The sequence below is a fragment of the Mustela nigripes genome, chromosome 14, assembly GCF_022355385.1.
Source record: "Mustela nigripes isolate SB6536 chromosome 14, MUSNIG.SB6536, whole genome shotgun sequence".
NCBI lineage: Eukaryota > Metazoa > Chordata > Mammalia > Carnivora > Mustelidae > Mustela > Mustela nigripes.
Genome location: NC_081570.1, coordinates 9,205,622 through 9,219,304, shown reverse-complemented (window position 1 = coordinate 9,219,304; position 13,683 = coordinate 9,205,622). Strand labels below are relative to the sequence as shown.

Here is a 13,683-nt window from a genome sequence, read left to right as displayed (position 1 = left end):
TTGTCTTACGAAAGTTGATTTTAGGGGTGCCTGGGTGGCTCAGTGGGTTAAGCCTCTGCCTTTGGCTTGGGTCATGATCTTGGGGTCCTGGGATCGAGCCCCACATTGGGCTCTCTGCTCAGTGGGGAGCCTGCTGCCCCCTCTCTCTCTGTCTACTTGTGATCTCTCTCTCTCTCTCTCTCTGTCAAATAAACAAATAAAATATTTTTTAAAAAAAGAAGAAAGTTGATTTTAAAAATAAAGAAGTCACAAGCTGAGTTATCCTCGGGATTTTCAAAGAAAACCTGCGGCATCAGCCAACTGATTGAGGCAATCTTTCGTGTTGCCTGAGGTTTTCCAGCATCTTCAGCGCTCCGGCATCTCACTGCCCAGATAAGCTTTGAAGACGGATAACTACATGGCCGTGGAATGGGTTTTGGGACCGTTGAGAAAGAGAATGCTCTTTTTTTTTTTTTTTTTTTTCTTACGACATCCTAGGAAGTTCTGGTTTTCCCCTGTAGGAGTAACTGTAGGATAATTAATAAATAATTTTAAATAATTGATCCTAGCATTTCCACCCCCTTGGCCTCCCAGTTACATTTGGGATGAAGCAATGCTTTTGGAGAGAGGTCAAAACATCTGTTTGGAAAACACAAGCAAAAGTGTCTGCTTTTATGCCTTTGCCCCGACACAGGCTTGTGCTTATCACCCTTCCATCATGTCTCAACCCTGCTCTCAGAAGGCTGAAAACAAACACACCTAGAGCAGTGGGAAGGTGCCAGCTCCAACATTTCCTAGCACCCCGCAGACCACCCACGTTGATGCTAAGATCTTCATAGGGTCCTTCATCTCAATTCAAATGGCCCAAATTTAGCTGTTTGATGCTGCTCCCTTAGTTACCAGCAAGTAGGCTTCTGCAACCAGAAGAAAGGTGTTAGGACCTTTGCTTTTATTTACCACATCTTTTGAATCAATCCTCTTGCCTACAGGCTGGCCCGTCCTCTGACCTTGTGAGGAAGTCTTTCCTTGGAATTCTGAAAACCACTTGCTGACCCAAAGCTGTGTGCTGGCCTTCAACTCCTGGCAGACACTGGGCTGCGGCCAGTATGATCACTGATGTGGCCAGTGAGTTCCCCTTGACACCCACCCTTCCTGTGGCTCTTGGTAAATTGCTTACCGGATCAAAAGTGTGGCCATGGAAAATCGAGGCGGCTTCTTGAGGGCTCGGCCCGGCCACTCAGTATCCTACAGTATCCATAATTTTCCTCCAGGACACACAGTGTTACCCTAAAGCCCACAACCGCCCCATATTCCCAGTGCTTGGCACCATGGTAAGTAGTTAGCAGATGTTTGTTGAACGACTGAATGAACACACTGACACTTCTTTTGAATTATCTCTTATGTTGCAATATTCTTGCTGCTTGCTGTCCACTGGGCTGCACTCAAGGGTTATTAAATAGCTTCCCCTGAACTTGGCTGATAATAGGACAATCCCCTCTGTGGATAAGCTCCGTGGTGTTGCTGTTCAAGGTGTAGTGATCAGCAGCCTGTCCACTCGCGTGTCCCCTGCAGGCTCAGGCTGATACTGAGCTGCGATCACCCACTGTCAGCACTGGGGACGTGTGCCTCTTCCATGAAACTCAAGAGAGACATGTCAAGGCTGAGATCAGACAAGTGTTACCTGTTCCTCGGGAGAAAATCAGGAGAAATGCTGCAGATTAAGATGTGGAGCCATGAAGGGGCGCCTGGGTGGCTCAGGGGGTTAAAGCCTCTGCCTTCAGCTCAGGTCATGATCCCAGGGTCTCTGCTCAGCAGGGAGCCTGCTTCCCCCTCCCCTCTCTCTCTCTGCCTGCTTCTCTGCCTACTTGTGATCTCTGTCTGTCAAATGAATAAATAAAATCTTAAAAAAAAAAAAGATTTGGAGCCGTGTTCCCGGACTTCAAAGAGGGGGGATTAGATGCCATGCCCCAAAGACACAGCATTCTGAAGGTCTCTGTCACTGAACATGAGCAGTAAAGAAAGGAGAAGGGCCATGTGGCTGGGGACTCAGCTTTCAGGTCCCTAGCAAGACCTCCCAACAGGCCACCAGCAGGTGGAGGGAGAAGGACATGGAGTCCTCTCGACAGGACACCAGGCTTCCCAGCCACCTGTCAACTGAGGCCTGCTGTGTGCCTTTCACAAATCTTCAAGGTTATTTTCCATGACCACCCAACAAGGAGGTATTGTATTTTATCTTATTATTTAATTTTTTTCAAGTCCACTATAATTATAACAGTGTTACATTAGTTTTAGGTGCACAATATAGCGGCTTATAATTCTACACATTCGTCAGTGCTCGTCACAATAAGGACACCCTTAGTCCCCTTCACCTACTTCCCCCAACCCCCCACACCCACCACCCCTCTGGTAACCACCAGTTCTCTATAGTTAGGAGTCTATTTTTTGGTTTCTCTCTTTTTTCCTTTGTTTTGTTTCTTCAGCTCCACAGAGGAGTGAAATCATATAGTATTTGTCTTTCTCTGACTTATTTTACTTAGCATTAGACTCTCTAGCTCCAACCATGTCGTTGCAAGTGGCAAGATCTCATTCTTTTTCAGGGCTGAGTAATAGTCCATTGTCTATATCTACCATTCTTCTCTATCCATTCATCTGTGGATGGACATTTGAGTTGCATCTGTATCTTGGCTATTGTAAATAATGTTGCAATAAACACAGGGATGTATGTATCTTTTCAAGTTAGTATTTTCATTTTCTTTGGATAAACACCCAGCAGTGGAATTACTGGATCATGTGGTAGTTCTTATTATTTTCTTTCTTCCTTTCTTTCTTCCTTCCTTCCTTCCTTCCTTCCTTCCTTCCTTCCTTCCTTCCTTTTTTTAGAGAGCAAGAGTGGAAGCAGGGAGGAGGGGAAGGGGCAAAGGTAGAGGGAGAGAGAGAGAGAGTCCCAAGCAGGCTCCATGCCTAGCAGAGAGCCCCACCTGGGGCTCGATCTCAGGACCCTGAGATCATGACCTGAGCTGTCATCAAGAGTTGGACGCTTAACCAACTGAGCCACCCAGTTGCCCATGTTGTTCTATTTTTAATTTTTTGAGGAACATCCACATTGTTTTCCAGAGTGGCTATACCAGTTTGCATTTCTAAGGAGGCGTATATTGTAAAAATGGTTGTTATTTTGAATTTATTGGAGAACGTCCAAAACATGGTGCCAAGCACTCTTTACAAAAGCCTTACATGCTCAAGTCATTCTCATATTGAAACCAAGGACCACGAGGCTGAGAGTAAACCGTCCACACAGCCAGAAAGTGGTGATGCAGGGATTAGACATCGGGCCTCTTAGACGCCTAACCCCGCTCGAACCACTGTGTCACGCAGGCTGTATTTATGCCGGTCGCTTTTCTGCAGCTCCCCTCATAGGCTCTCTATGCCACGTGGCCAGGGCTGGGATGGTACCAAAGCTGCTCTGTGGGCTTCTGGATGCCAAGGTCACCCGCAGTTTCATCCTTCCAACTCCACTGCCCATCTAAACCCTACCTACTCATCTACCTGACCCAGGTGAGACATTCTTCCCTCCGTGCCTTCCCAGGATGCCAAGAGAAAGCAATCCCCCTAAACTTGAGCGAGGCTTGATAGCACCAACACTGACTTCTTTTGCTCTGCTAGCGTCCATAAGCTTCCTGGGAGCAGCATCCCATTCTGCTATAGGTTTGCGGCCCAGCCTCTGGCATGGCCTCCGAGAGTGGAATGAATGAACGCATGGACAGTCACACTTCTCAGCATTCACAGATCAGCTTCCCCGCTCCCCCTCCCAACCCTCCCCGCAACCACAATCTTGGGGCTCAGAACTCCTCAAGTGTTAAAACTCAAGGCTGCTGATTACAACCTCTACCAAGATTACTCAACCTGGGGAGAGGTTTTTTTCTGTTGACCAAGAGCAGAAATGTTCTCAGGAAAAGAGGAAATAAGTTCAGCTTTGTAAACTGCAGTCAACACCTCGCTAACAACTTTTCTGGAACTTACTGCGTCCAGCGGCCCTTTGGAAAGGCCACCTCACAGAGAGGACGGTTTTGTACATGAAAAAACCAAAGGACTAAAACCTGTTTTAGAAGTCCTGCCCCGGAGCAGAGCATCTCAACGGGGTGGCAGAGTGTTTGGGAAATCGCTCGCCATCTGCTCGGAAACCGAGCTTCTGATTCACTCGGCGCTGTCAGCTGAGCAGGCCCTGATGTTGCAAGAGTGAAAAGAGAAGCCCCTTTGGCTCTGACCTCACCATCCACCCATGTAGCTCACAGACAGCCCAGCTGTGCACGGAGGAGGACGAGGCCTTACAGGAATGTGCAGAATGTGGCCGTGTTTCCATTAGCTGCCCTTGGCCTTGATCCTGGGCCTGGCTGGGGAGTCTGAAGTGTGCTTCGGTAGATTTTTAAAAACAATCTTTCTTAGCTGGGGTGAATCTCTTCTGACCCTCCTTGCCATGTTTTTCCCCTTGATCCGATAAATGGGAAGGAGTTCAGGCAGCAAACGGTGTCTCTAGGTGTACCTCTGATGTCCTTTTGATTATCTTTCCAGGTACCCATCAAATACATCAAATTGTATGTCCTACTATTACCTCCAAGTCCCTGCACCTAAAACGGAGTGCCTGAACTTGAACTCCTCCTTCTAACACTGGTTCCAAACCTATCATCCCTCCAACCTGATTTTTATATTTCTACCACCTGCCTCTGTTGTTTCTGCCCAAAGACTGTGATCTTTGTGGTTCCCTCCCTCTTCCTCCTGATGAATGTTTACTATGTACCAATCATGTGTCCTTTCAAGTGCAGAGTAAGACATGGGTACTGCCCTCTTCTCTAATGGGCAAGAGATACGCAAATATCTCTTTGAGTATCAGTGATTAATTGAAGCAATCTCGAATCCCTTCTCGACCTTTTGGCTAAGATCAAGTGTGCAGCAATCTTGAAAAAAAACAAAGTAGGAGGACTCGCACTTCCCAACTTTGAAACTTACTACAAATAGTCAAGACTGTGTAGCATTGGCATAGGGATAGATGTTTAGAAAAACGGAATAGAATTGAGGGTCCAGAAATAAGCCCTTCCGTTTATGGGCAGTTGATTTTTGACAAAGGTGCCAGGATAACTTGCTGGGAAAGAACTACCTTTTCAACTAATGGTTCTGGGACACCCGGACAGCCCCATGCAAAAGAAAAGAGTGGGCCCTCGACTTCATATCACATGTACGAAGGAACTCCAAATGAGTCAAAGAACTAAATGTAAGATCTAAAACTACACAACTTTTGGAAGTAAACTAAGAGTAAACCTTTGTGACCTTAGATGAGGCAATGGGTTCTTAGATATGATACAAACCATACAGGCAATAAAAGAGAAAAAAAACCAGATAAATGGGACTTCAAAAATTTTAAAATTTTTGCTTCAGTGGACACCATCAAGAAATTTAATGGGAAGAATATTTGCAATTCCTGTGTCTGATAAGGGTCTGGTATCCAGAATATATAAAGACTTCAACAATAAACAGACGACTCAATTTTAAAGGGGGAATAGGTTTGAATAGACATTGCTTGAAAGAAAATGTGGGTGCACCTGGCTGGATCAGTTGGTGGAGCATGCGACTCCTGACCTCCGGGGTGTGAGTTCAAGCCCCACACTGTAGAGAGTACTTAAAAATAAATATTTTTTAAAAAGAAGATATGTAAATGGCCAACAAGTACATGAAAAGAATACTGAGCATTGTCAGTCATTAGAGAAATACTAATCAAAATCACAATGAGATACCCCTTCACACCCATTAGGAAATGGCTACCATCAAAAAATGAAAAGAAACAAAACAACATGAAAATAACCAGTGCTGGCAAGGATGTGGATAAATTGGAACCCTTCTGCATCATTGATAGGAATGTAAAATAATGTAGCTACTTTGGAAAACAGCTGGGCAGTTCCTCAAAAAGTTACACATAGTTACCATATGATTGGCCAATTATATTCCTAGGGATATACCTGAGAGAGAGGAAAACATCAATCCACATAAAGATTTGTACATGAATGCTCCTAGCCACACTATTCATATAGCCCCAGAGCAGAAGCAAGCCAAATGTCCATCAATCGGTCATGAACAGATAAATAACAGATTGAGTATTATTCAGCCATTGGAGTTTAATAAAATTCTGACACACACACTACACCAACAATGAACCTTGAAATCATGCCGGATGAAAGAAACAAGGCACAGAAGGCCATATATTGTTAGATTCCATTCACGTGAAATGTCTAGAATGGGCAAATCCAGACAGACAAAAAGTAGCTCTGTGGCTGCCAGAAATGGGGGAGAGGGCAAAGGGGAGCAACTTCTAATGGTTTGGTATTCAATTTATTTCTCCATTTAAGATTTTATTTTTAAGTCTTCTCTACACCCAACGTGGGGCTTGAACTCACAACCCCAAGATCAAGAGTCGCATGCTCCACTGACTGAGCCCGCCAGGTGCCCCTGCCTATTCAATTTCGAACAGCTAATTTTATGATCTGTGAATTATCTACTAATAAAAAAAATTAATAATGTTATGTTGTAAGAGGTGAATAGTAGGGACTCAAGAAATGAGAGAATAAGAAATCAGGAAATTCCAAGCTCTAAGTCATGCTGGCTATGATTCCCCCAAATCTGATCTCATCCCCCATTATGTGATCACCACACGTAGTTGCTCATCTCCTGACCCCCACACCCTCACCCAAGTGATCCCCTAAACTAGATTCAATCCCGTATGGTTCTTGTCATCATTTTTTCCCCCAACAACTGCCATTCATGGCCCCCCTTACTCCCATGTGCAATTATTGCCTCTTGCCTACAGAAAAAGGTTCAGCTCTCCCCCTTAGCAGGGACTCATCCTGCTTCCCAACTACTCCCACTCCAACACCAGTGAGCCGGCATGAATCTTCTTATACAAACTCCAGATTGTTCTAACTTCTGTGCCTTTGTTCAAGCAATCTCTCCCGCCTGGACTGCCCTTCCCTGCCACCGTGTCCAACCAATTCTACCATTTTTCACAGCCAAGATCAAGCCCCATCTGCTCCCCAAGACCTTCTCCAGCCAACAATGGCCTAAAAATCTCATTGCCAAACTCTGGGCAGCAAAAATGGCCCTTGCCACTCAGGACATGCCATTTTATGTTGTCTCTATGTTCTTTATACACGTACACCACACACACCTGTTTTGCCTCTCTCCGTGAGCTGTGATTCCACTTAATGCTTCTCTACCTCTTAAAGTTCTTACTAACGTGTATATGCCCTGTATATGCGTAAGGGGGCAGGCCCATGTGCTTCAGTTCGGTACCCCAATGCCAGCCAAGGCTTCAGTCTGAAGTACGCATCTAACAACCGTGGTATTGCTGCTGTAAGAGGTACTTGAAGAAATCAATTGACCGACTTTTCTGGGTGTCCTTGGAAGCCTTGAGGCCAGGGCACAGGAGGTCGTCGTGCTGAGTGGTTAGGAGCATGGGCTTTGGGGTTGAGTTGCCTGGATTCAACAGTCACACCATTCCTGCTTACTACCTGTGTTTGCCTGTTAAGTTCCTGAACTTCTCTGAGCCTCTACACTGATCTATAAAATACAAATAGTTCCTGCCTCGTAGGTCTGTTGCACAGATTAAATGAACCTGGGCTTGGAAAGTGCTGGAAAAGTGCTAAGCCAGTGGATGTTAGCCATTATAGTTACTACTGTTAACATCACGCATGCAGAATCTAGTTCCCTTGGCTTTATAGTTTCAGAAATTTAATCTTATTACCGGGTGATCCAGCTCACATGATGCTGTTTCACATTAGCCAAACTTACAAGAGGCCAGGAAACCCAATAGTTTATTTATAACAGGAAATGTGTTTCCAATGTTGTGCGCATTTGCTAAGCAAGGCACTGCCCTTCGAAAGATTGAAATACCTGGTGTATATACAAGGCAAAGGGTGGGGCTCTTAGATGGAATCATTTCCAGACTGTGATGGAACAGAGCTCCCTGATTCATCGTAGAACCACCCTGCAGGACATCTCGCATACTAGCCGTAAGCCTGGATAACATGTACCTTGCCTGACTCACAAATCAGTCACTCAGTATGTACTTGCTAAATAAATGAATTCCTTGGGCAGGGCAGCTTTACCGTCATCAAATCCTCATCCCTTTTCTCTCCCTTTCTGGATTCTATGCAAACAGACACCTTTCTTCCTCAGGCAGGATACTATTCATTAGATAACAGCTTTTTCCGTCAGTTATAGTCATGTTTTATTCTCCTGGATGGAGACATTGTAATGAATTGCAGGAAATACTGCATTCTCATCAATAATGTGTTTACTTATCTTGTGGCCTCTTTCCCCCCTTCCCATCTGTAGTCTGTGTAACTGACATCCCCCTGCAGGTTTCAAACACTAACAATGTCAATTATGACCCCATGTCTGCAGTGATACTGCGTCCACAGTGATACTGTGGCGTGGGGGGCCACTGGTAGCCTTATCCGCCAGGATACAGGTGGAGAGCCCATCTTCCTATGCTTGCTGATTTTTGTTTTTTCTTTCTCCCTGCCTGAAATTGAGGGTTGCCCTAAACAATGTCAGTTTGCAGGTCCTCTGATAACTAGTGAATGAGGGGGTTAGGTCTGCAGGTTTCCTTCTGGACTTAAGCGAGATTCCCCTCAAACAGCAAGAGCACCTGGCCAGACAACATGAAGGGAGAGCCTGCTCACCCCTATCTTTGAAGTTCCAGGGAATGCTTGCCTGGGACTGGCCAGCCCTCCGGGAGCCAGTGGTTGGTGAGGCCTGGGGTGCCGCAAGGACAGAAGCAGCCACCTTGTTTTCTCCGCCCGGATGAAGTTGGCAGAACTCCCGTTGTTCCCTAACCCGGCTCCATCTCTTAGCCTGCGGAGAAAATGCCTGATCTCTTTCCTTTCCCAAAAAGTTTGATGAAATCGACAAGGAAAGGATTCAAGATTTCTATCCAGAGTTGCTTTTATCTCTTGCCCACCCCTGCGGGAATCCTAAGACTTATCTCCGTAACTGTTGACTTATCTATAGAAATGCTCTCCACTCCATCCCCCCAATCACTGGATTCTCTTCCAACATATCAGCCCCACTGGGAATTTCCTTGAGGGACTTCCTTGGAGAGCCCTGCAGAATCTTCCTGAGATCGCTCCAATGAGTCTCAGAAGGGCACTGCTAGGTATCTGAGCCTCCGGTCTTTCTACGTCCTCCCCTGAACCACTTCCATACATTGTAGCCTGGTGTGTCTGTTCTTAGAGCCAGAAATATGACAAATATTCAGATAAGCCAACGGAATGTAAAGCACAGGTCCGTTGCTCTGCTGGCGAAGACTTCAGGGAATGCTTTGTAAAGTTAGGCGTGCCTCTCTCCAGAGAGCACACAGCTCAAATCCTGCCCCTGGCTCTGTACCAAGAGCTCAGGAGATGCTGGGTTACCTTTTGGGGAATGAATTAATGAACCCTATTTTAATGCACTATGACATCTTCATTCTTACAGGAATAACACGGCAGATATTTAACATAAAGGACTTTTTTAATACTTTTAACATTTTTCCTCTTTTTTTTTTTTTTTTAACTTTATTCATTTATTTGAGAGAGAGACCGAGATAGCAAGAAAGAGTACAAGCGGGGAGCAGAGGGAGAAGCAGGCTCCCTGCTGAGTAGGGAGCCTAACGCAGGGGCTTGTACCCAGGACCCCAGGATCAAGCCCTCGCCGGAGACAGATGCTCAACCCACCGAGCCACTGAGGCACCCCAACTTTTTTTTGTTTTCATGTGTAAGGAGCTTAAAGTGACATTAATCTTTAATTTCAAGTGCAACCTTTAGTTTTTCATGCGGCTTTGTCCTATATTGGAAAGAGCTTGGGGTTTGGAGTTAGACTCATTTTTGAATCCTAGTTCTGGCATATTCTGAAGATTATGATATATAATTGAAGGAGATGATTAAATGAGGGAACGGTGACTTTCCTAGCACATGGTGGGGGTGGAAATGGGAGTAAGGTGGGGTCCTCCCTCCTCAGCCAGACCACACTCCATCATGCCAAGGTTTGGGGTCCTTATAATTCTCTGGTCTGGACAGACTCATGGACCACGCACGTCAGAGACCAGAGAAAGAGAGAAGGCTCGGCCAGCATTCTGCCTTACTCACCATGTCTGGACTTCACCTTCTCACGCTTGGATACTTCTTAAAAATGTGCTTTTACACCGTTAAATGCTATTTTGAATCTCATATACCAATGTAATGGATAGACCTCCCTCCCAAAGACTCGAACGGACCTGGTGTTTATTCAAGGCTTGGTAGATGCCTTCAGAGCAACAAAAACCCTTAGCAACTCCTGAAGACCTCAGAAGCACCGAAACTGACTGCCAAGAATTTCGGGGAAATCACAGGGAAATTTGTTCGCCGCATGATGAATCCTGGGTGGACTCATCCCGGAAAATCACGTGCGGGCTCGCAGCAAGCGGCTGCTTGCAGAATTTTACAAAATAAACCAACTCACAGAGAGGCCCCGATGTCGGCGTTTTGGATGGAAGTTCAGAGCGGGGGCGGGGTCCTGACAATTGAGGAAAATGCCAGATGTGTGGACAACAGAGCTCCTTTGAATCCACTCCGTTCCAAAGAGACAGACACATGGGACCAGATTACAAAACCGAACCAGATTATACACGAGATGAGGGAAACCCAGTGGGGGAGTAGGATCCTGGGAGAAGGATAATAAAATTCATCACCATAATTACCCCCAGCCCCAGGAGCCACAATAGCTCAGCTCAATGAAGTTATTCATCCATATTCTCTGCACTGCAGTCATTATCCTCAGACAAAACCCCTCCTGGGCCTCAGCTGCTTGCTGCCAGCCCAGCAACTCAGCATCCACACACGGCCAGCACCCCCCACAGCCTGGGGAGGTGGGGGTGGGAGATGGGGGGCTGGCTCTGTCTTTAACAGCCAGTTTCTAGCACCGACTAGCAGCTGATGGTTTTGTTTGGTTGTTTGGTTGGTTTTTTTCCAGGCCAGATTTATAGATGCCTAAGGTCAGTTTCCCCCCTCCTGCAAACCACTCCAGATAGAGGACCTCTGACTTTCAAACACTGGCTTAATGATAATTACAGTCAGCCCTTTCCTAGGAGGAAACAGAGGATGCTGCCTCCCTCTCCTTAGCTGACCTGGGATGTGGCTCAGTCTGGGGGTCTCCCACACCTTGCCCCAGGGAGCACAGAATGGTATCATCTGCATACTGTCTCGACAAAAGGGAAATGTTAAGTGCAGAGCTGTGGGTGTTCCAAAGGAAAGAGAAGTTCCAAAGATAGGATGGCCACGAATAGCCCATGGCCCTATAAAGATAGTTGCTCATGTCCCTCAGAAGCCTACAGCCCGGCAGAGAGTCATACGCCCTGTGTAATTTCCCCAGGGCTGGGTATTACTGTCTACCCCTCAAGAAGGGGGTAGACACAATCACTCCCTCCAAGAAGGATTTGCCTGGTACTTGACCCACCTCTATCCTCAATTTGGAAAATGTAGAAGTTTACCTTTCAGCAGCCTCCAACCCCCAAGATCACTAGTGAGCTTACAGTTCCTTCCACCGTATTTAGTGAGCAAATACTATGTGCCCGATACTGTTCTGACCCTGGGGATCAAGGCTAAGACAGAGCTCCGTTCTTGGGAGCTTATATTCTGTTGGGGAAACAGATCAAAATAAAAGCCCAAGAAAAATCAAATCAAATGCTGACAGACAACAGAAGGAAGCAAGATGGGAAGGGGAGGTAGGAGTCAGGAAGGGGAAAGGGCCAGGGGAGCCCCCACCATCAGATCTAATACAGGAACGGTCTAAGGTAGACGCGAACACTCATTCAGTCATTGATGTTGGCCAAGTTCAACACAACACACGGCCCGAAACCAACTTACACGGCAAGGTTCACAACCATCCTCCCCTGCTTCCCAATACTCAGGAGCCCTCCCCACTCCAGTCCTTCTGTGCACACTATTCTCTCCAGGGAAGATAACGGAGGCCTCTTCCAGACCATCCCATGGATGGGGCCCTGAGGGTTTCCAGTGTTGGTGCGCAGGGTGTAAGACCTGGCGGCCCCCATAGGGAAACGATCGCTGAAGGCCCCTCACCTCCATACAGGGGGCCAACTTCTTCTGAGGCCTTTCTGCATTCCTCCAAAACACAGCCCCATAGGAAAGCCCGGTCCAGCCAGGGGAAGGCTCCTGGTCTCTAGCCTTCCACCCTATGTCTCACGAGCTGAGCAGGGGGGTGCTGGAGGGGGGTTGCCCCAGAGGGAGGTCCCCTCTGCTCCCCTCCCTTGCTGCCTGTGGATGAGATGCGTGGGCTCCTCCTCCCACCCCCACTCAGCCATTGCTTTGGCCCCAGGCACCAGCCACGCCACTGTCTCTCCTGCAGGTCCCCTGGACTCGGGCACGCACACACTTCCCAGCTCCCCTCAGCTCTCCCAGGCAACCTCAAATACCAGGCCCAGGCATTCCAGCAAGTCTCAGCTCGCTCATCTCCGCCAGCAGTGGTGGCAGGGAGCCATTCTGCTGGGTCTTACCTCCTTCTGCTGGATCCCAGAGCCACGAGCTTCCCAAAACCAAGAGCAGAACTGGCACCTTCCACATCTTCTCGGTTGACTTGCTCTCTATGGGGCAGAGCCCTTGGTTTCTGTGCTGGGGGTTAGATGAAAAAGCTTTGTAGTCAGAGGCCCAGTGGGGCCAGAGAACAGGGGCCGGGAGGCGGGGAGCAAAAAAAAATTAAAAAAATTAAAAAAATAAAAGCAAAACCCAGCGCAGGAGGGATCCCCAAGCTTCCTTCTCCCTCTGCGGCTGGCTGAGGAGCAAACTTTGCAATTGGAAACTTTGCGAGGAGTCAGCATTTATCTCTCCCTAGGAGGGCGGGGAGCTGCTGGCCCTAAGGTGGTCTCCGTCTGGGGCTCACTAGGACCGCCCTCTGCCTCTGTTTGGCTAGCGCTAAAATGATGACCTCAGGCCAGGTTTAAAGTTACAGGGCCACAGCTGCCGGGCTGCCCCGGGGCTTGGGAAGAGCCCTGAGCCCCAACAGGAGGGGAAGGGGGAGCCTCAGTGAGCAATTTATTTTACTTTTTTAAAATATTTTACTTTATTATTCTTGGGTTTTGTTTTTTTGTTTTGTTTTGTTTTTTGTTTTTTCTAAAGAGTAGTCACAGGCTTTTTGTTTGTTTGTTAGGAGAAGTAAACTCTTCCTTGTGTGGCCAGTAATTTTACAACCGAGCCTGGGATTGTTCCTGTAAATATTGAATTTGATTTTTTTTTTAAGTGTCTGTCCTCATCTGGGTGGGCCAGGGGCGGATCGGGCTGGTAGAGTAGCTCGGGGGTGGGGGTGGGGGCTGCACCCGAGAGCTGGTGGGGAGTTTGGCGGACTCCCCAGCTCTGACTGTTTTAGAAAAAGGTTGTTGGAGATGGGCTTCTCCTCACTTTGGATGCCACGCTGCGGTGCTGAATGGACGAACAGACAGATGGACAGATGGATGAGCAGACGGACAGCCATGGGCAGTGAGTGAGGTGCCACAGCCCAGGGATGGCCAAGGACCCACCTGATCACCAGATCTGTGTTTGCTTCCATCCCTTTTAATTCTGGAATGTGGCCCCCACTTTACTGCTTTAAGCGATCTTGCCCTGATCTCAGGTACCCGGTGTTAGCAACAGATAAACT

General features: G+C 47.3%; 1 protein-coding gene across 2 annotated transcripts in view; it reads right to left on the bottom strand.

Moving 5' to 3' along the window:
• PDPN (podoplanin) overlaps nt 1-12,903 on the bottom strand; it is a 29,881-nt gene extending 16,978 nt beyond the window's left edge. Inside the window, exon 1 of one of the 2 annotated variants that reach the window (XM_059375891.1) lies at nt 12,548-12,903. In XM_059375891.1, the coding sequence (XP_059231874.1) occupies nt 12,548-12,614 (67 nt within the window). In that variant the 5' untranslated portion in view covers nt 12,615-12,903. The remainder of the gene's footprint in view (nt 1-12,547) is intronic. The other variant, XM_059375890.1, reaches the window with a different exon arrangement.
• Nucleotides 12,904-13,683: the final 780 nt, after the last annotated feature.